General features: G+C 45.5%; 2 protein-coding genes across 7 annotated transcripts in view; both read right to left on the bottom strand.

Annotated features, from left to right (window-relative positions):
• Positions 1–692: 692 nt before the first annotated feature.
• DBNDD2 (dysbindin domain containing 2) lies at positions 693–5,899 on the bottom strand. 6 transcript variants are annotated; one of them, XM_012467290.3, is made up of 4 exons: positions 5,762–5,899; positions 2,694–2,840; positions 2,362–2,499; positions 693–1,371 (listed from the first exon to the last, which is right to left on the bottom strand). In XM_012467290.3, the coding sequence occupies exons 2-4, from the start codon at positions 2,830–2,832 to the stop codon at positions 1,166–1,168; spliced, it is 483 nt and encodes a 160-aa protein (XP_012322713.1). In that variant the 5' UTR covers positions 2,833–2,840; positions 5,762–5,899; the 3' UTR covers positions 693–1,165. The 6 variants fall into 6 exon arrangements, with proteins under 6 accessions (XP_012322713.1, XP_012322714.1, XP_064238543.1 ...); XM_012467291.3 differs by lacking the exon at positions 5,762–5,899 and adding an exon at positions 5,059–5,262; XM_064382473.1 differs by lacking the exon at positions 5,762–5,899 and adding an exon at positions 5,104–5,262.
• SYS1 (SYS1 golgi trafficking protein) overlaps positions 2,795–22,124 on the bottom strand; it is a 48,307-nt gene continuing 28,977 nt past the window's right edge. Inside the window, exon 6 of the transcript XR_010344550.1 lies at positions 2,795–2,840. The gene's annotated coding sequence lies outside the window, so the exon portion shown is untranslated. The remainder of the gene's footprint in view (positions 2,841–22,124) is intronic.

The raw sequence follows: 22,124 nt of genomic DNA, 5'->3' as shown, positions 1-22,124 counted from the left end.
TTTAGACATGAGGTATCATTAAGAATGCAAGCCATGTGCAAAAGAGCAAAAAAGGAGCCCAGTGCTCAGTAACGATGGAGCTTTCATGTAGCCCTGTACTTTTTACTTCTATATGAGGAAATAACTTATATCTTAAGTCATGATCTTTCACTAGATATCAAACTGAAACCTGATCCAGGCTTCAACACATTTTACAACCTGACCTTTGGCAGTCTTACCTCTCCCTTCATTTCCTCAAATCCAACAATTCACCCAAATGCAGTGTTTTTCAGCTCCTCAAGCATATGCTCTCTCTATTTAAAGTCTTCATGAGCTGCTCATTCTGCCTGGCTTATGGACCTTGCCTGGCTAACTCCCAATCATCCTTCAGCTAAAAACAGCTCTTCAGTGACCATACAAAAGATGCCCCTATTTTCTGGTGCCAGAGTAGTTCCTCATCATGCTATTTATTACACTGTGAATTGCAGCATTTACTTGATTTTCTCCTCCATAAACAGTAAACTCTATGAAGGCAGGTATACAGTACAGCCTGTCTTGCTCTAAACTGTATTCCAGATGCCTAGTGCGGGTGTTCAATAAATATTTCTTGACTAAATGGAATGAATGAGTGATAGGGATATGGGACTGGTTAGACACCTAAAGACATATAGGGGGTTTGATATATTTGCAATGTGAAAAATGAAATAGAATAGTTGGCATATGATTATTAGTTTATTACTTATACTGTGCTCTGTTCCAAAAAGGATGTAAGGGGGAAGCATGGCTTGAGTACCGCCTCACTTGATGTGTTAAGGAGTTCACATCCATCTAGAGACACATGTTTGAGAGACGCTATTAGAAGACTACAGGATGGTTTGGGGGAGGGAAGAGTGCTAAGAAAAGCAGTGATATCTTGTCCAACCTCATCTTTTTTCTCCTCACTTGGAAATCCTATCTCAGGAGTAAGCTAAAAACTGGTGGGAGGGTTGCAGCGGGAAAAAGGTAAGCAGTAAAGCAGGAGAGGGTTAATTCTTAGAAAGGTACACAATCCCACCATCCTTCCCACCTCTGGTGCCTACTGCAAGTCAAGAGCCTGGTCTTCTTCCAAAAGGCTCTGGCTGGGCCTACGGTCTTGTATGGAGAATAGCCAGTGTGGTCAGTCTGTAGGCAGGGCAGGGGCCCACTGCTAGCTGCAGGCTCCAGGCTCTGCCCCTCCATCACCCCTTTCTTCCTCTTCATCCGACTGTGCCAAGGGCGTGTCTGCTCCATCATCACTTGGATTTGGGCTGTGCAGGTTAGTGGAGGAGTCAGAGGATGAGGAGGAGGTCCTAGATGTGGTCCTGTCTGATGGAGGCACCGGCAGGCTCAGCTCCTCCAAATGGCTGTCGACCCCTGCCCAGAGAGAAAGCTGGTCAGGCCACAAACAGGGCTTCAGAGAACTCTTACAGATTATCTGGCCAGGAGAAACTAAAGCCTACAGAGGGGCAGAGGCTTGTCCAAAGTGACTTTGCCAGTCCAGCAAAGAGCCAGGATTAAGACCACCATCTCCTGACTGCCAGCCCCTTCCATGTCATTACGCCATGTCTGGGTTCTTGGAGTCGGGTCAATCAATGCAGGAGTTCAAGTTCCACCTGCATCACTTACTGCTGCTGAGTGGCTTTGAGCAAGTCACTTTGCCTTTCAAGGACTCTGCTCCTCCTCGGCAAAATGAAAGGGATACCTACATCCCCGAAGCGTTTTGGGACTAAAACCTAAGAATGCTTATAAAATGTCTGGCATAGTAAGCCATCAATAAACAGCAGCAGTTTTAATTAAAAGAATATCTATCTTACAAGTTAAGCATATGGGCTTTGGAGTCAGACAAACATGAATTCCAGTCTATCTACCTTCTGGCTACAATGTAACTTAACTTCTCTGAGCCTAATTTCCTGCTTATAAAATGGGGATTATATCACCTACCCTGATGGGACATTGTAAGGATTGAGAGAATATATGTAAAGTACTTTAGTACGGTATTGGAACCTATTAAAGTACTCAATAAATATTAATATCATTATAATGACTAAAACTACTTAAGTTGCCAAATGTAAAAATTCTATTTTCACATTATTTTAATTATAGTTACTAATTATATTAATCTAACAAATGTAAAACTAAAGAAGAGATTGGCCATTTCTAGAATTTTGGATTGGAGATGTGTAACCCAGTTCCCCCTCACGTTAACTTCCCTAAAATCAAAACAGGCAGCTGTTTCGTTGGTGGAAACACCCACTTCCAGCCCTTACTTGTATACTTCCCAGCCCAGCCTTGCAGCCTCATTTTAGAGCCTGACATCCGGCTCTGGCTGACTAGCACTGAAGTCCCCAAAGCAGAGGGGCATACCAGACGACTGGGGGGTTGGTGGAGGATCTTCGCAAGGCAAGAACACATCTGCTCCGTCCTGATCCCCAAGGTCAATAAGTTCTACTTGCTCCAGTGTGTCCACATTCACTTCCATGGATGAGATACTACCTATAGGGGCTGTGGATCAAGAAGGGGGCAAGTCAGGAGGACCCAGGCTACACACTAGGACAGTGAGAGTTACATGTCAGGTCCCAAGTTAGAAGCAGAGAGGGCCAAGAAAACCAGAGGGGAGGGAGTCCCACAAGATTCAGGACCCACAGGACATCCCCCCTACCCTACCCTAGTCCCTCTCCTCAGGACTTGGGACTTACGTCTCTGTGACTCGAGATGCAGGTGGGACAGAGGAAAGACAAACTCTGTCTCTGGCTGTAAAATGTCCTCGAAGAATTTCTGCCGCTCCCTAAGGCGGAGCTGCTGGCGCTCCAGGGTGGCCCGAGGATTTGGGTCCATGTCAGCTCCTGCGGGTAGAGGAGCAAGACAAGTATAGCTGCTAAGTCGAAAGAGAAGATTGGGGCAGGGGCCTGGGCTCAGGGAGCCCCACTGCAGCCAGCATCCCAGCAGTGGGGCCCCTGGCTCCAGCCTGGACACCTCTGCCCTTGGTGACCTCTTTCCCCTTCCCCCAAAACCAAGTGTGTCCCACAAACCAAGTCTCATGCAGAGGCGGGGCTTGCCCTAGCTCCACAAAGGGGATGCCAGTTCCAGGCACCACAAGAGAGATGCTCTGTATTCAGGGAACACAGCCAATGTCCAACTGTCCCTATCATGCCCTCCTGAGAGGGGTTAGAAGGATTACAGGAGTTGGTTCAGAATAAATGGAGGAGGTACTTTTTTCCCTTAATAGACCGTGCTTGCCTCAGAAGGCCAGGGGCAGGACAGGATAAAGACAGAGATTTCAGGGTAGAGGGTTCCCTTCCTCCAGTGCTGCAGCTGGGACTCCTTCCCATCCTTCAAAACCCAGACAAAGGATAAAGCAACCCCTCCCGCGCCCCTCCCTTTTTACACACACACACACATGCACACACGTGCGTGCCATCCACTCCAAGCCTTGCTCTGAAGTCACAGACCTGACTTCCAGACCAGGTTCTGCCTCTAAGGAAATCACCTTTCTGGTCTCCCCATCTGAAAATGGCATAATTAACCTACCTGCCTCAAATACAAGACCCTGCTTGTGAAGGTGAGCTATTTAGGAGACCACCATCTTTCCTTTGAATTCCCACAGCTCTTTATCTGTCTCCCTCCTCGGACACATCTCACTGACTTATCTCCCCATTAGTCGGTGAGGAGCAATTGGAAAGGCGGGTCCTGGGTCCAGTTCAGAGCAGGCCTTCTGACCCCTAGGGCTGAGAAGCTGCGAGCCAGCCAGAGCACTGAGGCTATGGGCCAGCCCAGGCCGGTGCATTCACTCCCATTCGCTCCTCTCCTTCCCGGTGTTCTGCTCTGAGCCCATCACCAGAGGCAGGAGAGGTTCCAGCTTGAGGATCAGACGTCATCCTCCGCAGACTGCCTTCCCCACCTCATCTGCACCCAGCGTATCCCAGACCCTGGCCAGCTCCACGGGCACCGCAGAGGTGGAGAGGGACCCAACCCTGAGTGGGCAAGGCAGGGCCAAGGAAGTGTGGAGAGACCGTGCGGCCGCGGGCCGGCCGCGGAGGAGCGAGGTGCTGACGCCGATTCCAGGGAAAGGCTCTTAGAGCTGCCGCCCAGGTCACAACGCTAAAAATACCCAGGGCCTCTGGAGCCAGTGCTCCAGAAGCGGGGAAGGGGAGGGAGAGGTCGAAGTGGGGGAGCGGACGGGGGTCAGGGGCTCCAGGACGCCCCCTCTCTTTTCCCCTCCCCCTAGCCCCACCGATCTCACAAGACTGAAGGAGCTGCCCCCTGGGGGGCCGCAGAGCCCAGAGCTGGAGAAGCGGAGTTGTTTACGCGACTATAGGTGCTGGGGAGAGGGTGAAGAGATTTAGGGGCAGGAGGCTGCCAGGGGCCGGGCAGGAGCCAGCGAAATGGAGAACTCCCTCTCGGTCTCAGCCCCACCCGCACTGGAGCCAGCAAGAGGGAAAAAAATTCCCTAAAAAGGGACACGCGGCGTCGGCGGAGGAAAGAGGAGGGGGGGAGGGCGCTCCCCCCAGGCCGTTCCCCTCGTGCTCCAGTCCCCTCCGCGATCCCCCGAGGCACCTGCGCCCACCGCCGCCGGAGCCCCTACCTGCAGCGCCTGCGCCCCCGCTGACTCAGTCCGTCCGCTCCGGCGAGGCGGCGGCGGGGGCGTGGGAGCGAGCCGCGCCGGCCGGGGTGGGGCTGCGCCTCCAGGGCTCCCGGGGGACCGACGGGCCCTGGGAGCTGGGAACGAGGAAGAGGCGGGAGGCGGAAGTGGGGGAGGGGCGGCGGCGGGCGCACTCGCTCGCCGCTCGCCCCGCGGCCGGAGGCAGCCCCTGCGAGCGCGACTACTGGTACTTCCAAGGCGGTCAAAAAGTTACCCGCACGCATCCTTCCTCCCTCCGCCCAGCCGGGCTCCGCTGCACCACCCTCGCCGACGCCGACGCCGGTGCGCTTGCCTCTGCTCGCTCGGATGCACTTGCTGCGCCCCCGCCCCGCGCAGACCCGCGGCGGGCACCCGCGCCGGTGTGCCCACGCACACTTGATGCTCTGCGCCTGCTGGGCAGCGCCCACGCAACGACTACGCACCTGAACCCTGCCTCCGGCACCCTTGGCCACACTTGCCACACTTACACGCGCGCACTTCTCCAGAGGACTCACGAGGGAAAGAGAGGGTGGGGACGCGCAGGAGGGACAGGGCACTGACCCGGTGCCGCCCAGCAGGGCAGGTGCACAGCAGCGGAGGACCCCTGCCCTGGGACTCGCCCGGCTGGCTGCCCCCGATTCCTGACTAGGACTAGACAGAGCCGCCGCCCAACCTACCAGCGCACTGGGCGGGGTGGGCGCCGGGCCGGGCGGGTCAGGGCTGGAGGGGTGGGCCGCTGTGCCGCGCCCCCAGACGCCGGCCAGGAGCCAGCACCTCCACGGTGCTAAGAGGGGCGCTGCACTGCCGGCCTGGCAGGGGTGGAGGGGCGAGGCGGCAACTGCGAGAGGAGAAACGTTTGCCTTCTTTGCAGCGCCTCCTGGCTCAGACTCCTGGTTCAGACCAGTGCTGGAAGTGTCCAGTCTCGCAGCTCCTGGAACAAGACTCCGTGGCTTCCCTTCCTCCTCCCAGCCATCCCCTTATAGTCATTGCTCTGAAAGCAGCGTGGGGACGGCTGCGGGGAGGGGAATGGGGAGATCTCTCTGAGATATTTCTGCCTTAAGGTCACTGGATCATTCGACAAACATCCGTGAGCAAGCCAGGAACTAGGAGTCATCCTTGCCACCTCCCTCTCCCTCTAAAATACACCTCCATTTCCTGTCGATTCTCCTTCCTAAATATCTTTCCAGTCCACCATTCCTTCCGTTTGCACCACCATCTCCCGCCTGGGCTCCTAATGCAGTAGCCTTCTCTCTGGTTTTCTTGAACTCACTCCGGCCCAGCTACACTCCTTCCCTGCATTGCAAGTCGGCTGTTATTTCAGAGTCCAAGTCTGATGTGCCCCCCACGCCGCCCCGCCTCCCCCCGCAGCTCCGCTGTTGCCCAAATCCCTCCATTGTTAGAATAAAATCCGGGCGCTGACATCTGAGTTAACTCTTGAAGACTTGAGTTCAACAAGCAGAAAAGAGGGGGAAGGGCATGTGCAGAGGGAGGGAAGTGTGAACAAATCATTGACACATTCAGGTTTCCCTGACAGGGACCAGCACTCTGTACAAATACCTAAAGCACTGCCTCTTATATTACTGGGCTCTCAAAACAACCCTGTGAGATAAATACAGCATGCAACTTTCCCACTAGTTTACAAGCATGGAAACTAGTTTGCGGGAGGCAACAAATGCAGTGGTTAAGAGCACAGGCATTGCAGTCAGACTCTCTAGGGTTGTAAACCTATTGCTGCCTCTAGCCAGCTGGGTAAACACTTCTCTGATCCTTGATCTCTTACCTATTAAATAGGAATAATTAATCCCTCCCTCTTATGAGGTAATTTATATAAAATGCTTAGTTCCAGGATTGGGCACTTTGGAAATGCTCAGTAATCATTAGCTGTTTTGATTGTAATGGGGACTGAGAAAGGGAGGGAACTGCTCTCTTCCACCAGTTTCTGAAACTGTAGGAAGTAAGCCCTAATTGTTAACACTTCCACAGAACTTATTATGTGCCAGTCATTATTATAAGTACTTTACAAAAATTAACCCTTTTAATCCTCTTGCTGTTTCCACTTTACATATACAGAAATTGAGATACAGAGAGGTGAAGGAACTTGTCCCAAGCCCTACAGCTAATAAGTGATGGAATGGAATTTAAGCCCAGGTAGACTGCCTCCAGAGACTGTTTGTAACCACTACTCCCAGCCTGTTCCCCTTTTATCCTGTTACAGTTTTCATCTACTAAGAAATATTTCAGTGGGTTGGTTTGATTCTTATTTCTCATTAATGAATAGATACTTCATCTAATTTTCTAGCACAGAAAATGAGGCCAAGTCAGGAGTACAGTGGATGAGAACTTAGCTCCCAAAGTCATGTCCCCATTTTCAGAGATGTATACTTTCTTTTTGTTTTTTTTTAGATGGAGTCTCGCTCTGTTGCCCAGGCCCAGGCTGGAGTACAGTAGCCCAATCTCAGCTCACTGCAACCTCCGCCTCATGGGATCAAGCAATTCTCCTACCTCAGCCTCCTGAGTAGCTGGAATTGCAGGCATGTGCCACTATGCCCCTGATAATTTTTGTATTTTTAGTAGAGATGAGGTTTCGCCATGTTGGCCAGGCTGGTTTTGAACTCCTGGCCTCAAGTGATCTACCCATCTCAGCCTCCCAAAGTGCTGTGATTACAGGAATGAGCCACCGTGCCAGCCCAGATGTATCCTTGAGAACACGACTCCGTGGATTATTTTGAGCCCAAGATGAAGAAAGATCAGGAACCTCTGTCCCTTCTCTTTGCCAGATATTTGCTGTAAAGAAGGAATGGAGAGGGGGAAACATGTAATCTGAAAATATTTCAGGGGGCTAAGCTGGAAGGGTGTCACCTAAGAGAAAGACCAGGCAGCAGGCCAGGAGTGGGTAGCCAAAAGGTTGAAAAGCACTGTGAAAAGGTAGATGGATTTAGACTCTGGCTTCCATCTAGGATGCAGAAAGCTGGGAAGAGCATCATTACCATGCTACTAAGTTTTAGAAATTGTTGGGTAATGTACAAAATCACAACTTTTGTCAAACTTATCAGAGACCTAAGGTTGCAGAGCAACCAATTAAACTGCATTCCAAAGAAGGACAGGAGCCTCCAAGAAGAGACGGGATGCAGGCACTCGCTCAGTTGTGTAGCAGGAGAAAGACAAGCTCTCCTTGCAAGTATGTAAGAAAAGTTCAGCTAATGTTTATGTTTTTATTTTTTAGAGACAAGGTCTCACACTGTCCAGAGGCTGAAGTGTAGTGGTGCAATCATGATTCACTGTAACCTTAAACTCCTGAGCTCAAGGTATCATCCCACTTCAGCCTCCGAAGTATCTAGGACTACAAATGTACATCACCACACATGGTTAATTTTCTGTTTTTGAGGGAGTAGAGATGGGGTCTTGCTATGTGGTCTAAGCTGGTCTCCAACTCCTGGCCACAAGTGATCCTTCTGCACCAGCCTCCCAAAGTGCTGGGATTATGGATATAAGCCAATATGCCAGGCCAAAATTTTTATGGAATTACTAAAGACCCAGTGTAGCTAGCATGACTATATAGAATCTGTAGGAGATACAGACACTGAAGTAATCATAGAAACAACAAAACTCAAACCTAATTCAATTCCTGAAAAAATCGACTGAATCCTCCACACTAATAGCCTAAGAGAAGAGATATGACAATTTCTAGGCATAAATAATAATAAACTCAGTCCTTACTATTCTAAACACTGTGGCCAAAACTCAATAAAAAAAATTATAACACAGGCCAGGTGCAGTGGCTCACGCCTGTAATCTTAACATTTTGAAAGACCAAGGTGGATGGATCACCTGAGGTCAGGAATTCGAGACCAGCCTGGCCAACATGGTGAAACCTCATCTCTACTAAAAATACAAAAATTAGCTGGGCGTGATGCCCAGGTGCCTGTAATCCCAGATATTCAGCAGACTGAGGCAGGAGAATTGCTTGAACCTGGGAGGTGGAGGTTGTAGTGAGCTGAGATTATGCCATTGCATTCCAGTCTGGTTGACAAGAGCAGAACTCCATCTCAAAAAAAAAAAAAAAAAACCCACAAATTAAAAAATACCAAAACAAAACAAAACAAACAAACAAATAAAAAACCTGTCAAGAGACAAAGCAGGCCAGGTGTGGTGGCTCATACCTCTAATCCAGCACTTTGGGAGGCCAAGGCAGATGGATTACTCAAGGAAAGAAATCTGAAGACCAGTCTGGGCAATATAGTGAGGCCCTGTTTCTATATTCAAGAGAGAAAGAGAGAGAGAGAAACAGAAAGAGACAGAGAGAGAGAGACAAAAAAAAAAGACCAGGTACAAGACCCAGATGCTGTAGTTATCTGACAGAGAACTTAAGACAACTATAAGTAATATGTGAATATGAAAGGCTCTTGTGGAAAATGTAGACAATATGAAAGAACAGAAAAGAATTTTTTGCAGAAATACAAAGACTACCAAAAAAAGAGATATAGAGAAATGCTAGAAATGAGAAAAAACACATATACGTAACAGATTTGAAGAATGCTGTTGACAGGCTTCTCAGTACACTCGTCCTTTCTCGTGCTACTATAAGGACACATCTGAGACTGGGTAATTTATAGTGGAGAGAGGTTTAGTTGACTCACAGTTCCATGGGGCTGGGGAGGCCTCAGGAAACTTAGAATAATGGCAGAAGGGGAAGCAAACATGTCCTTCTTCACATGGCGGCAGCAAGGAGAAGTGCTCAGTGAAGTTGGAAGCCTTTGATGCCAAGGCTTGGGGGTTGCACCCTCTGAAGCAACAGCCTGAGCTGTACCTTGGCCTCTTTTTGCCATGGCTGGAGTGCTGGGATGCAGGGCACCAAGTCTGCAGGCAGCACACAGCAAGGGGAGCCCTGGACCTGGCCCAGGAAACCATTTTTCCCTTCTAGTCCTCTAGGCCTATGATGGGAGGGGCTGCTGTGAAGGTCTCTGACATGTCCTGGAGACATTTTCCCCATTGTCTTGGTGATTAACATTTGGCTCCTTGTTACTTATGCATATTTCTGAAAGGGGCTTCAATTTGGGTTTTTCTTTTCTATCACATCATCAGTCTGCAAATTTTCCAAACATTTATGCTCTGCTTTCTCTTAAATGTTTTGTCACTCAGAAATTTCTTCTGCCAGAAACCCTAAATCATCTCTCTCAAGTTCAAAGTTCCACAGATCTCTAGGGCAGGGGCAAAATGCCACCAGTCTCTTTGCAAAGCAAGAGTGACCTTTACTTCAGTTCCCAACTAGTTCCTCATTTCCATCTAAGATCACCTCAGCCTAGACTTCATTATCCATATCACTATCAGCATTTTGGTCAAAGCCATTCAACAGTCTCTAGGAAGTTCCAAACCTTCCCACATCTTCCTGTCTTCTGAGCCCTCCAAGACTTTAGGAAGTTCCAAACTTTCCCACATTTTCCTGTCTTCTTCTGAACCCTCCAAACTGTTCCAACCTCTGTCTGCTACACAGTTCCAAAGCTGCTTCCACATTTTCAGGTATCTTTATAGCAGCACCCCACTCTACCAATACCAATTTACTGTATCAGTCTGTTCTCACCCTGCTATAAGGACACATCCGAGACTGGGTAGTTTACAAAGGAAAAAGGTTTAATTGACTCACTTTTCCACAGGGCTGGGGAGGCCTCAGGAAACTTACAATCATGGTGGGAGGGAAAGCAAACAGGCCCTTCTTCACATGGTGGCAGTAAGGAGAAGTGCTCAGTGAAGAGGGAAGCCCTTTATAAAACCATCAAATCTTGCAAGAACTAACTCACTATCATGAGACCAGGATGGGGTAATGACCTTCATGATTCAATTATCCTCACCTGTTCCCTCTCATGACACGTAGGGATTATGGGAACTACAATTCAAGATGAGATTTGGGTAGGGACACAACCAAACCATATCAGTCAGTAAACTAAACATAGCTGAGGAAAGAACCAGTGAACTTGAAGATAGGTCAACAGAGACTACTCAAACTGAAACAGAAAGAGAAAAGAGTGAAACAAACAAAAACCAGAACAAATATCCAACAGCTAACACATAAGTAATTTACATCCCAGAAGGAGAAGAAACAGAGAAAAAAAATACATATATAGATATAATATTTATTTGTAGATATAGTAGCCAATAATTTTCCAAAAATAATGAAAGATATCTAACCACAGAGCCAAGAAACTCACAGAATCCAGAAATTTTTTTATTTTTATTTTTATTTTTTTAGATGAGGTTTCACCATGATGGCCAGGCTGGTCTTGAACTCCTGACCTCAGGTGATCCACCCACCTTGGCCTCCCAAAGTGCTGAGATTACAGGCGTGAGCAGCCGCGCCCACCTCCAGAAAAGATTTAATACCAATATAGAAACACAACAAATAAGCACATGGCAAACACAACATAATATATCATATTCAACCTGCTGAAAACCAAAGATAGAGAGAAAATATTGGAAGTATCTAGAGGAAAAAGACATACTCCCTACAGAGGAACAAAGATAAGAATTACAGAAGACTTCTCATCAGAAAATGTATGACCAGAAGATAACAGAGTCATATCTTTAATATGCTGAAAGACAAAAAACTGCCAATCCAGAATTCTATACCTAGCAAAAATATCTTTCAAACATGAAGAAAATACAAACACTTTTTCAGATTAAAACAACAACAACAACAACATAAAATTCATTACCAGTGGACCAGCACTACAAGAAATGGTAATAGAAGTTCTGTAAGCAGAAGAAATATAATACCTGAGAGAAACTTGGATCTACATAAAGAAATGATGATCTCTGGAAATGAATAGAATAAAGGTAAATATAAGAGACACTGTTTCTCATTTTTACTCACCTTAAAAGGTAATTGCTTTCCTAAAGCAATGCATTGTGGCCTTATAGCATATATAAAAGTGAAATGTATGACAATAACAGCAGTAAAAATGAGGAGATGGAGGAATTGGAAATATGCTGTTAAAGGGTTCTTATGATATATAAGAAGTGGTATAACATTATTTGAAGATAGACTGATTAATAAAGATACAGTAAATTAAATAACAACCACTAAAAAATTTTTTTTTAGAGAGGTGTAAGTAACAAACCAATAATAGACAGAAAATGGAATCATAGAAATGCTGGAATAGGTAACTATGTGAGATGATGGATATGTTAATTTGCTTCACTATAGTAACCACTTTACTATCTCTATGTATCCCATATAATCATATTGTTTATCTTAAACATATACAATAAAATTTATTGTTTTAAAATGACTGTTGAACATGAAAACAAGTACATGTAATAATTTTTTCTAATGTTGGGAGGCTTCCTCCTTGGGCTACTTGTGTCCAACATGTCTTGCTGAATATGTCAAGATCAAAAGGCCCTGACCTCTCTTTCACCTGGGTCTTTGTTCAGGATTGTTAGTACAGCTAGAGTTTTGAGAGATGATATCATTTCTTAGACCAAGGCAGTCTTGCTTACTGCTTGCTATAAAACGTCCTGGGGCTGGGCACGGTGGCTCACGCTTGTAATCTCAGCACTTTGGGAGGCTGAGGCAGGAGAATCACTTGAGCCCAGGAATTCAAGACCAGCCTGAGCAACACATGAGACCCTAACTCAAATAAATAAATAAACAAAATAAAATAAAATAAACAGTGCTGGGCGTAGGTCCCTCAGCTACAATGCAAACCCACTCTGTGAATAACATGAATCTGGGCTCACTGCATCACTTGTTGAGTGTAGGACTAGAGAACCAACACAACTTTGCTGATGTTCACATTGTTTGTTATGCTATGAATAATAGGCTATTTCAATCAGATGCAATAAATCTTGTCTACCTGCAGCGCCCATGAGATTGTGAGTTTCCCTTTTCAAAACATAATCCAAATCAAGGAAGAAAAAAGAAAAAACACAGATGCAAGAATAGAAAACAAATAACAAGATGATAGATTTTAATCCAGTGTATCAGTAAAAGGACAACGAATTAAAAGACAAATTAGCAGGCTGGGAACAAAGTACGAGGCAATAATATGTTGTCTACAAGACCCACTTTAAATATAAAGAAATATATGGGTTAAAAGTAAAAGGATGTACAGAGGAATTGGACCCCTAAAAAAAAAATGAATGGAATAAGATACACCATACAAACATGAATCAAAGCAAGTTGGAGTGACAATATTAATATCAGACAAAGTAGATTTCAGAAGGACTATTACCAGAGATGAAAAGGGGTATTACTTAATTATAAAAGGTTCAATTCACCAAGAAGACTTAACAATCATAAGTGTGTATATACTAACAACAGTGCTTCAAAAATATATGAAGTAAAAACCAGTAGAATAAGAAACAGAAAAATCTATATTGCACTTACAGAATTCAACTCTTCTCTCTCAACAATCAATAACATAAGTAGACCAAGAAAGTAAGAATATAGAAAACCTTAGCACTATCATTAATTTCTCCTAATTATATTTTCATGACACTTTACCCAACAACAGCAGAATAAACATCCTTTTCAACTGCACGTACAACATTCAATGAGAGAGTCATCATATTCTGGGCCATAAAAACAACCCTCAACAAATTTAGAAGAATTTAAATCATTTAAATTATGTTGTATGACCATAACAGAATTCAACAGAAATAATAACAGAAAGGTAACTGAAAGACAATCCCAGTACTTCAAAATAAAACGTAAGTCAAAGATGAAGTCCAAAGGAAATCAGAAAATACATGGCTTGGTGCAATGGCTCAGGCCTGTAATCCCAGCACTTTGGGAGGCTGAGGCGGGCGGGTCGCTTGAGTTTGAGACCAGCCTGGGCAACATGGCAAAACTCTGTCTCTACAAAAGTTAGCCGGGCATGGTTGCTCATGCCTGTAGTCCCAGCTACTTAGAGGCTTGAGGCAGGAGGATAACTTGAGGAAGTGGAGGTTGCCATGAACTGAGATCCCACCACCACACTCAAGCCTGGGTGACCAAGCAAGATCCTGTCTCAGAAAAAAAGTGAAAACATGTTGAACCAGGCATAGTAGCTCATGCCTATAGTCTCAGCATTTTGGGAGACCTAGCCAGGAGGATTACTTGAGCCCAGGAATTTGAGACCAGCCTGGGCCACATTGACAGAAACCTCATCTCTACAAAAAATACAAAAATTAGTCAGGCATGGTGCTCCATGCCTGTAGTCCCAGCTACTCGTGAGGCTGAGGCAAGAGATTTGCTTGAGCCCGGGATGTTGAGGCTGCAGTGAACTGAGATCACACCACTGCACTGTAGCCCAGGTAACAGAGTGAGACCCCATCTTAAGGCCAGAAGCAGTGGCTCATGCCTGTAATCCCAGCATTTTGGGAAGCAAGGTGGGCGGATCACTTGAGGTCAAGAGTTCAAGATCAGCCTGGCCAACATGGTGAAACCCTTTTTCTACTAAAAATACAAAAATTAGCTGGACGTAGTAGTGGTGCCTGTAAACCTAGCTACTCAGGAGGCTGAGACATGAGAATCACTTGAACCTGGGAGATGGAGGTGGCAGTGAGCCAAGACTGTACTATTGTACTGTAGCCTGGGTGACAGAGTGAGACTCAGTCCTCAAAATAAGAAGAAGAAGGAGGAGGAGGAGGAGAAGGAAGGGGGGGAGAAGGAGGGAGAAGAAGAGGAGGAGGAGGAGGAAGAGAAGGAGGAGAAGAAGAAAGAAGAAGAAGAAAGAAAAAGAAGAAGAAGAAGAAAAATAGCTACGTGTGGTGGTTCAGGCCTGTAATCTCTGCACTTGGGGAAGCCGAGGCGGGTGGATCACTTGAGGTCAGGAGTTTGAGACCAGCCTGGCCAACATGGTAAAACGTAGTCTCTACTGAAAATACTAAAATTAGCCAGGCATGGTAGCATGCATCTGTAATCCCTGCTACTTGGGAGGCTGAGGCAGGAGAATCACTTGAACTTGGGAGGCAGAGTTTGAAGTGAGCTGAGTTCACGCCATTGCACTCCAGCCTGGGAGACAGAGCGAGACTCTGTCTGAAAAAAGAAATAAAAAAGAAAAAAGAAAAAACATATTGGATGGAATAAAATCGAAATGCCACAGTCAGCCACCAAAACAGCTCCCAATGTTCCTTACTGTCTGTTATTTATACCCTGGGCAGTCCCCTCCTACACTGTACCAAGGTTATGTCACAGGAACCTTTGGGTGTCTCTTCATCAGCGTGAAAGCCTCCATTGCTGGTGGCACCTCTGCTTGAATTTTGCTTGCGCCCGCTGGGCTCATTCTGCCAACTTGCCTAGCAGGCTCAGCTTGGCTAGTGCTACCATCCTGGATCCCATGCCTGCCAAGGGAGAGCCAGGCATGGAGTGGTGGGCAGGGGTGGTTGTGAGCAAGCGAGTGTGGGGTCCGGTCACTGCACACAGTCAGGCACTCAGGCTGCTGTGGCCGGGTGGGCAACTCCAGGCACTGGCACAGGTAACAGCTCCGTGCAAGGCTGTGGCTGGACCAGACGTACTGCAAGCAACTTCTGCCGTGGGCGCTAGCATCTGGACCAGGGGAACGCAGTGGTACCCAAAAGTTCAGAGACACCAGGAACTGCAGAGCCCCAAAGACGGTGTTACAGCATGTCATAGCCCTGCCTTGGGGAGCCCCGAGATCTGGGCCCCCAGAAGGGCTGTAGCTCTTTTCTCTTTCTCATCACCTGCAGCAGTGAGTTGGGGGGTGGGGGGACTGTATTTCAGGAGGTGGTGTTTCAGCCCATTTGTGTTACCGCTCTTTCAGTCCTACCACCCTGCTCCAGCCTGCGGCTCCTGGGCTGGCCTGGACTAACCACTGCTTCCTGTTGCATGGGGTGGCAGACGGGTGCTGGCAGAGGGCAGGAGAACTATAGTGTTACCCCTCTGGCTCAGAGAATCCCAAGGTCTGGACCCCCAGAAAGGTCTCCACTCTTCACTCCCGCAGTTCAGAAGCAAGTCACTGCCTGCACCTCAGTGAGGTATATTACAGTCCCTTTAGTTCCTGCCAGCTAGGAAAGCGTTACAGTTCCTTTCACTTCCGCATTTGGTGGGTCCTGAGTTCTCGTCCAGCATCCAGGAAGAATGAGGTTACACAGACAACTGGAGGGTGAGCAAGAGAGAGAACAGCTTTATTGGGTGACCAAAGAACTCTCACAGGAGAGAGGACCTGAAGTGAGTAGCTCCTATCTGCAGGCAGGTAGTCCCAACCAGTCTGTGAGTCTGGCTGGGTCGGGAAAAAGCACCATCTGATTGGTGGAAAGGCATCAAGGAAGTTCTCACTCCAGGTACTGAACTCTACCCAGAACTGACAGCCTGGCAGTCAGGCTTCAGGCCATCCCTGGCTTGAAGGTGGGGTTTCACAAGGAACCTACCCCTTCCCACCTAGGAACCTGTCTGCCTCCCGCCACCATCAGTTCCTCTATGTGACCCATAGGGTACGTCAGAAATGATGGTATCTCACTCCTAAATTTAAATTAAAAAAAAAAAAAAAAAAGACTGCAGTTTCTGTCTTGAGTATGTACTCTATTTTTTGGATCACTCACTCTGGGAGAAGCAAGCTGCCATGCTGTCAACAGCCCTATAGAGAGGCCCACATGGCAAGGAATGGAAGCTTCCAGCCAAGAGCCCGTGAAGGCTGAGGCCTGCCAGCAACCACGTGATTGAGTATGGAAACTGATAAACTGGCCCTAGTAAAATCTTGAGATAACTGCAACCCTGGCCAGCAGTTTGACTGAAACCTCATGGGAAACTTAGGCAGAACCACTCAGTTAAACCACTCCTGGATTCCTGATGCTCAAGCACTTTGAGATAGTAAACACTTCTTGTCGTAAGTTGCTAAACCCTGGCATCATTTATTATGCAACAATAGGTAACATATGAAGATTCTGTTCATGGGAACATACAAAGAAAAAACATTTTTTTAAGGAAAAAAAGATTTTGGTACTGGGTAAAGTAGTGCTGTAACAGCATTCTAAAATGCAGGAGTGGCATTAGAATTGGACTTTGAGAGGAGTGTAGTAAAAACCTAAAGTGCCCTGAAGCTGTTAAAGAAGCCTCAGCCCTTAGATAAGGTGCAGTGAGGGTATGCAGGAAAATGAAGTAAATACTGTTTTTCTGGTTGTTGTTGTTTTCTGAGACAGAGTTTTGCTCTTGTTGATCTCGGATCACTGTAACGTCTGCCTCCTGAGTTCAAGTGATTTTCCTGCCTCAGACTCCCAAGTAGCTGGGATTACAGGTGCGTGCTACCAGGCCTGGCTAATTTTTTGTATTTTTTTAGTACAATGGGGTTTCATCATGTTGGTCAAGCTGGTTTTGAACTCCTGACCTCAGGTGATCCACCTGCCTCAGCCTCCCAAAATGCTGGGATTGCAGGTGTGAGCCACCATGCCCGGCCAAGTGAAGTAAATACTATTGGAAACTATATTTGACACAAAAATTAGCAACCCTATTGTCTGCAATGAAGTAGAAAACAGAATATGTGCCTAATGAATTGGGTGATCTAAGTAAAACAGTTTCCAAGCGAAATGTTAAAGGTGCCACCTGCTTTCTTCTTGCTGCCTGTAGTGAAAGGCAGGAGGAAAGGGGTAAATTAAAGCAAGAGCTCTCGAGTGAGAGTGATACTGCCTCCCAGGGGACATTTGGCAACATCTGAAGACATTTTTAGATGTCAAAGCTGGGGGGGTTGCTACTGCCATCTAGCCAGCAGAGGCCAAGGATGCTGTTAAACATCCTACAATGTATAGGGCAGGCCCCTTCAAAACACCCCAATCCGCCCACCAAATACACACATCAAATAACTATCCCAGCTGAAATATTGATAGGGCTCAAGTTGAAAAACTCTGAACTTTTTTAAAGGAAAGAATGTTAAACATGAAAGAGCTAGAACTACATGATTTAGAAAATGCTCATCCTCTCCAAATAGCAGATGATAGTAATCCCAGCTACTTGGGAGGCTGAGGCATGAGAATTGCTTGAACCTGGGAGCTGGAGGTTGCAGTGAGCAGAAATCGCACCACTGCACTCCAGCCTGAGTGACAGAGTGAGACTCTGACTCAAAATAATAATAATAATAATTTTTAAAAAAAGGATTTCTGGTTTTGGACAAGATAGAGTAGATGTATTCCTTTCTATCCCTGCCACAATGTACATTTAAATGCTGGGAATTATATATAAAGCAAGCATAAGAAGGCAGAACAGCCTGAAATCTCAGTACTGGAGGAATGACACAGCAATGAATCTAGGGGTTTTTCTTTTTGACAGAGTGCTGGAAAAGCCTACAACCTGGAAATGCCACAGGTACAGACAAAAATGTCACCATGAAAAGACTGCTTTCTCTTGTCAAAGGACTAGGGAAGGGGCACCCCTGCAAGACAAAAACTACTCTGTCACACAGGCCGGAGTGCAGTGGTATAATCTCAGCTCACTGTAACGTCTGCCTCCCAGGCTCAAGTAATCCTCCTGCCTCAGCCTCTCAAGTAGCTGGGACTACAGGCATGTGCCACCACGTCTGGTTAATTTTTTGTAGTTTTAGTAGAGATGGGGTTTCACTGTTTTGGCCAGGCTGGTCTCAAACTCCTGACCTCAAGTGATTTACTTGCCTCCACCTCCCAAAAGTATTGGGATTACAGGCATGAGCCACCTTGCTTAGCCTGCAAAAAGCCTTTTGATATTGAATGCCTCCAGCAAAAACCCAAGGTGGGGGTGGGGAGAAACTCTTTCCCAAACTCCATTAGCACAGGTAGAGAAGAAAGCTAGACTTTAGTCTTTGGTGATAAAACATTTCTCCCACTCACCTCTGGGTGGTGTCAGAAAAGGCTGAGTGGGAAGCCTGGGTTTCCATCACTGCCCAGCAGTAACTAAGTGCCTCTCTCCATCACCTCCATCATATTTGTGGAGGCCATGTAGAGAACCTGACCTGCCATCCCCATTCAGTAGTAACGAGGCACCATTCCTGTCCCCACAATGTAAAGGAGGACAACTGTGGAGCCTAAATTTCCACCTCTTCCCAGCAATAATGGAGCAGCCCTCCCTTTTCCCTACAGGGTGGTGTCAATGGAGGCCATGTAACAAGGCTGGACTTTCACCACAGCTAAAGACTCAGTGTCCCCTTACTTCACTAGCCCAGTTTCAGCAGAGGTCTGTTAAACAGAAGATGTAAATAAGATCCAGAGTCTCGTAACATAATATTAAAAATGACCAGGTTATAAGTGAAAATAATTCATCATGCCAAGAACCAGGAAAATCTCAACTTGAACAAGAAAACACAATCAATAGATCCTAACGCAGGTTGTTGGAACTACTTGACAAAGATTTTAAAAGAGGGACTACAAAAATGCTTCAACAAGCAAGCACTTACAAACATTCTTAAATAATTGAAAAAAAAGAGAGAGAGACAGAAAATCTAAGAAAAAAAGATACACAGACATAACCTCCAAATGTGACTTTATTTGGAAATAGAGTCTTTCCAGATGTAATTAAAGTGAGGTCACAGTGGATTAGTATAATTAAATCCAGTGACTGGTGTCCTTATAAAAACGCTATATGAAGACACAGGGAGCCACACAGAAGAGAACACCATGTGGAGATGGGGCAGACATAAGAATGATGTGTCTACAAGCTACGTAACAACAAAGATTGCTGGCGACCATCAGAAGCAAGGAGAGGAGCATGGAACAGGTTCTCCCTCTGAGCTTCCAGAAGGAACCAAACCTGCTGACATCTTCATTTTGGACTTTTGGCCCCTCACATTGTTAGAGAATAAATTTCTGTTGTTTTAAGGCAAGAAGTTTGTCACCCTTTAATACAGAAACCCTAGGAAACTAATACAGTAACCAAAAATTGTTTAAGACTCAGTGGGTGGGTTCAATAGAAGAACAAAAATATGTAATGGACAGAATGTTGGTGTCCTCCCTCACCTCATTCATATGTTGAAGCCTTAACCTCCAGTGTGGCTGTATTTGGAGATGGGGACTCTATAGAAGCAGTAAGGTTAAGTGAGGTCATAAGAGTAGGGCTCTGATCTGATAAAATTAGTATCTTCATATGAGAGACACCAGTGAACTCTGTGCGTATGCACACAAAGAAAATGTCATTTGAACACACAACAAGATGGTACCCGCTTACAAGCCAGGAGAAGAGGACTCAGAATGAATCTATCTTGCTGGCACCTTCATCTTGGACTTCCATCTTTCAGAACTAGGATAAATAAATGTCTATTATTTAAGACATCCAGTCTGTGGTTTTTTTATGTGCAGCCTGAGAAAACTAATACAAGATAACCCAGGAAAGAATCAGTGAATTTGAAGATAAAACAGTAGACATTACCCAATCTGAAAAAGAGAGAATTAGATTAAAAAGAAAGGAAGGAAGAAAGGAAGTGAGGGAGGGAAGGAAGAAGGGAGAGACTGAGAGAGAGAGAGAAAATGAGAGAGGGAGGGAGGGAGGGAGACAGAACAAAGCTTCAGGAACCTGGAAGATTATCACAAAAGATTTAACATTTGTGTCATGGGAGTCCTAGGTGAAGAGAAAAAAAGAAGGTAGAGCTAAAAAAGTGTTCAAAGAAATAAGGCTGAAATTTTCCCAAATTTGATGAAAGACATACACACACAGATTCAAAAAGCTAAGCCCCAAACATGATAAACCAAAGAAATCCATTACAAGATACACCCTAAACAAATTCCTTGAAAACTAAAGTCTTGAAAGCAGTTGCAGAGAAATGAACCTTACCAATAAAAGAGCAACCATTTAAATTGCAGCAGATTCCTCATTAGAAACCATGGAAGCCAGAAAGAAGTAGCACAACATGTTTAAATACTGAGAGAAAAAACTGTCAACCCAGAATGCTAAGCCAAGTGAAAAAATCCTTCAGGAATGAAAATCAAGACATTTTCAAATGAAGGAAAAACTAAGATAATTTGTTATCTGAAGAACTATAGTAAGTCCTTAATGTCGTCAGTAGTTTCTTAGAAACTGCAAGTTTAAGCAAAATGATGTATAATGAAACCAATTTTATCGTAGACTAATTGATATTAACAAGGTTAAGTTCATACAGCATATTTCTGGACACAAAAACAATACCACACTTCTAAATAAATGCCCAGACATATCTAGTATTAAACATTAAAATAAATGTGAGCTATACATACATTTAAGAAAGATTAATAAAAACAAGGAAGGTAAGTATTTACTCAACTGTTGGTGAATCAGTGAGGGACAGCAGTCACCATGGTGGTAGGTTAAACCAAGGAATAAATATTTGCAAAGCAAAAACTGTAAGGAGTATCTCTTACAACCATGCAGTTTAAAAACAAAGAATAATAAATATGGCAGGTTGGCTGAGTGCTTTTATACCAAATTATTTACTGTTATACATTTGTATCAGTATTGTATGCTTTACAAATTTTTATTTTACAATAATTTATATTCATTTTTTCTTTATTTCCAACCTGCTTATTCCATTTCAGAGTTCTGGGTGCTCAGAATCCTGGCAGCTTAGGGTGCAAGGCACCCTGAACAGGATATCACTCCATCACAGAGCATGCACGCACATGCACACACCTCACATTCATACCAGGACAATTTAGATAATTTAGATACACCAATTAACCTAATGTGCACATCTCTGGGATGTGGGAGGAAATTGGAGTACCCAGAGAAAACCCACACAGACATAGGGAGAATGTGCAAACTCTGCACGGTGGCCATGGCTGGGAATAAGTGTTTTTTTTTCCAACATTATAAAGAAATGACATTAAACTAAACAACATTAGTTGAGGACCTGCTGTACTGTAAAAGAATGGCTAGCTGGGCCTGGTGGCTCACACCTGTAATCCCAGCACTTTGGGAGGCTGAGGCGGGTGGATCACCTGAGGTCGGGAGTTCAAGACCAGCCTGACCATGTGCAGAAACCCCATATCTACTAAAAATACAAAATCAGCCAGGCATGATGGTGCATGCCTGTAATCCCAGCTACTCAGGAGGCCGAGGCAGGAGAATTGCTTGAACCCAGAAGGCAGAGGTTGTAATGGGCCGAGATCTTGCCACTGCACTCTAGCTTGGGCAACAGAGCAAGACTCGGTCTCAGAAAAAAAAAAAAGGAAAGAAAGAAAGACTAGACAGAAAGCAGCAAGGATGTATAAGAACTTTAAAAAACCATCAACCAAAAGAATCTAATTAGCATTCAGAGAATGCTTCACACAACAATAGCAAGATTCACATTCTTTTGAAATGCCTATGGAACACTCACGAGACCATATCTTAAGTTACAAAATACAAGTCAACTAAAAAAATTTTTTTAAAGAGACAGGGTCTTGCTCTGTTGCCCAGGCTGGAGTGCAGTGGTGTCCATCATGGCTCACTGTAGCCTTCACCTCCTAGCCTCAAGCGATCCTCCCGCTGTGGCATCGAAGAGAGCTGGGATTACAGGCATGAACCACTGCACCCGGCCTCAGGGAATTTTTAAAAATCAAAATCTTACAGCATGTGTTCTCAGATTACAATGAAATTAAACTAGAA

This window comes from Aotus nancymaae, unplaced genomic scaffold (assembly GCF_030222135.1).
Source record: "Aotus nancymaae isolate 86718 unplaced genomic scaffold, 86718_ANA_hifiasm-v0.15.2.pri h1tg000029l, whole genome shotgun sequence".
Classification (NCBI taxonomy): Eukaryota; Metazoa; Chordata; class Mammalia; order Primates; family Aotidae; genus Aotus; species Aotus nancymaae.
Note: the sequence above shows the minus strand (reverse complement) of the source record. Positions and strands in the feature narration are given on the sequence as shown.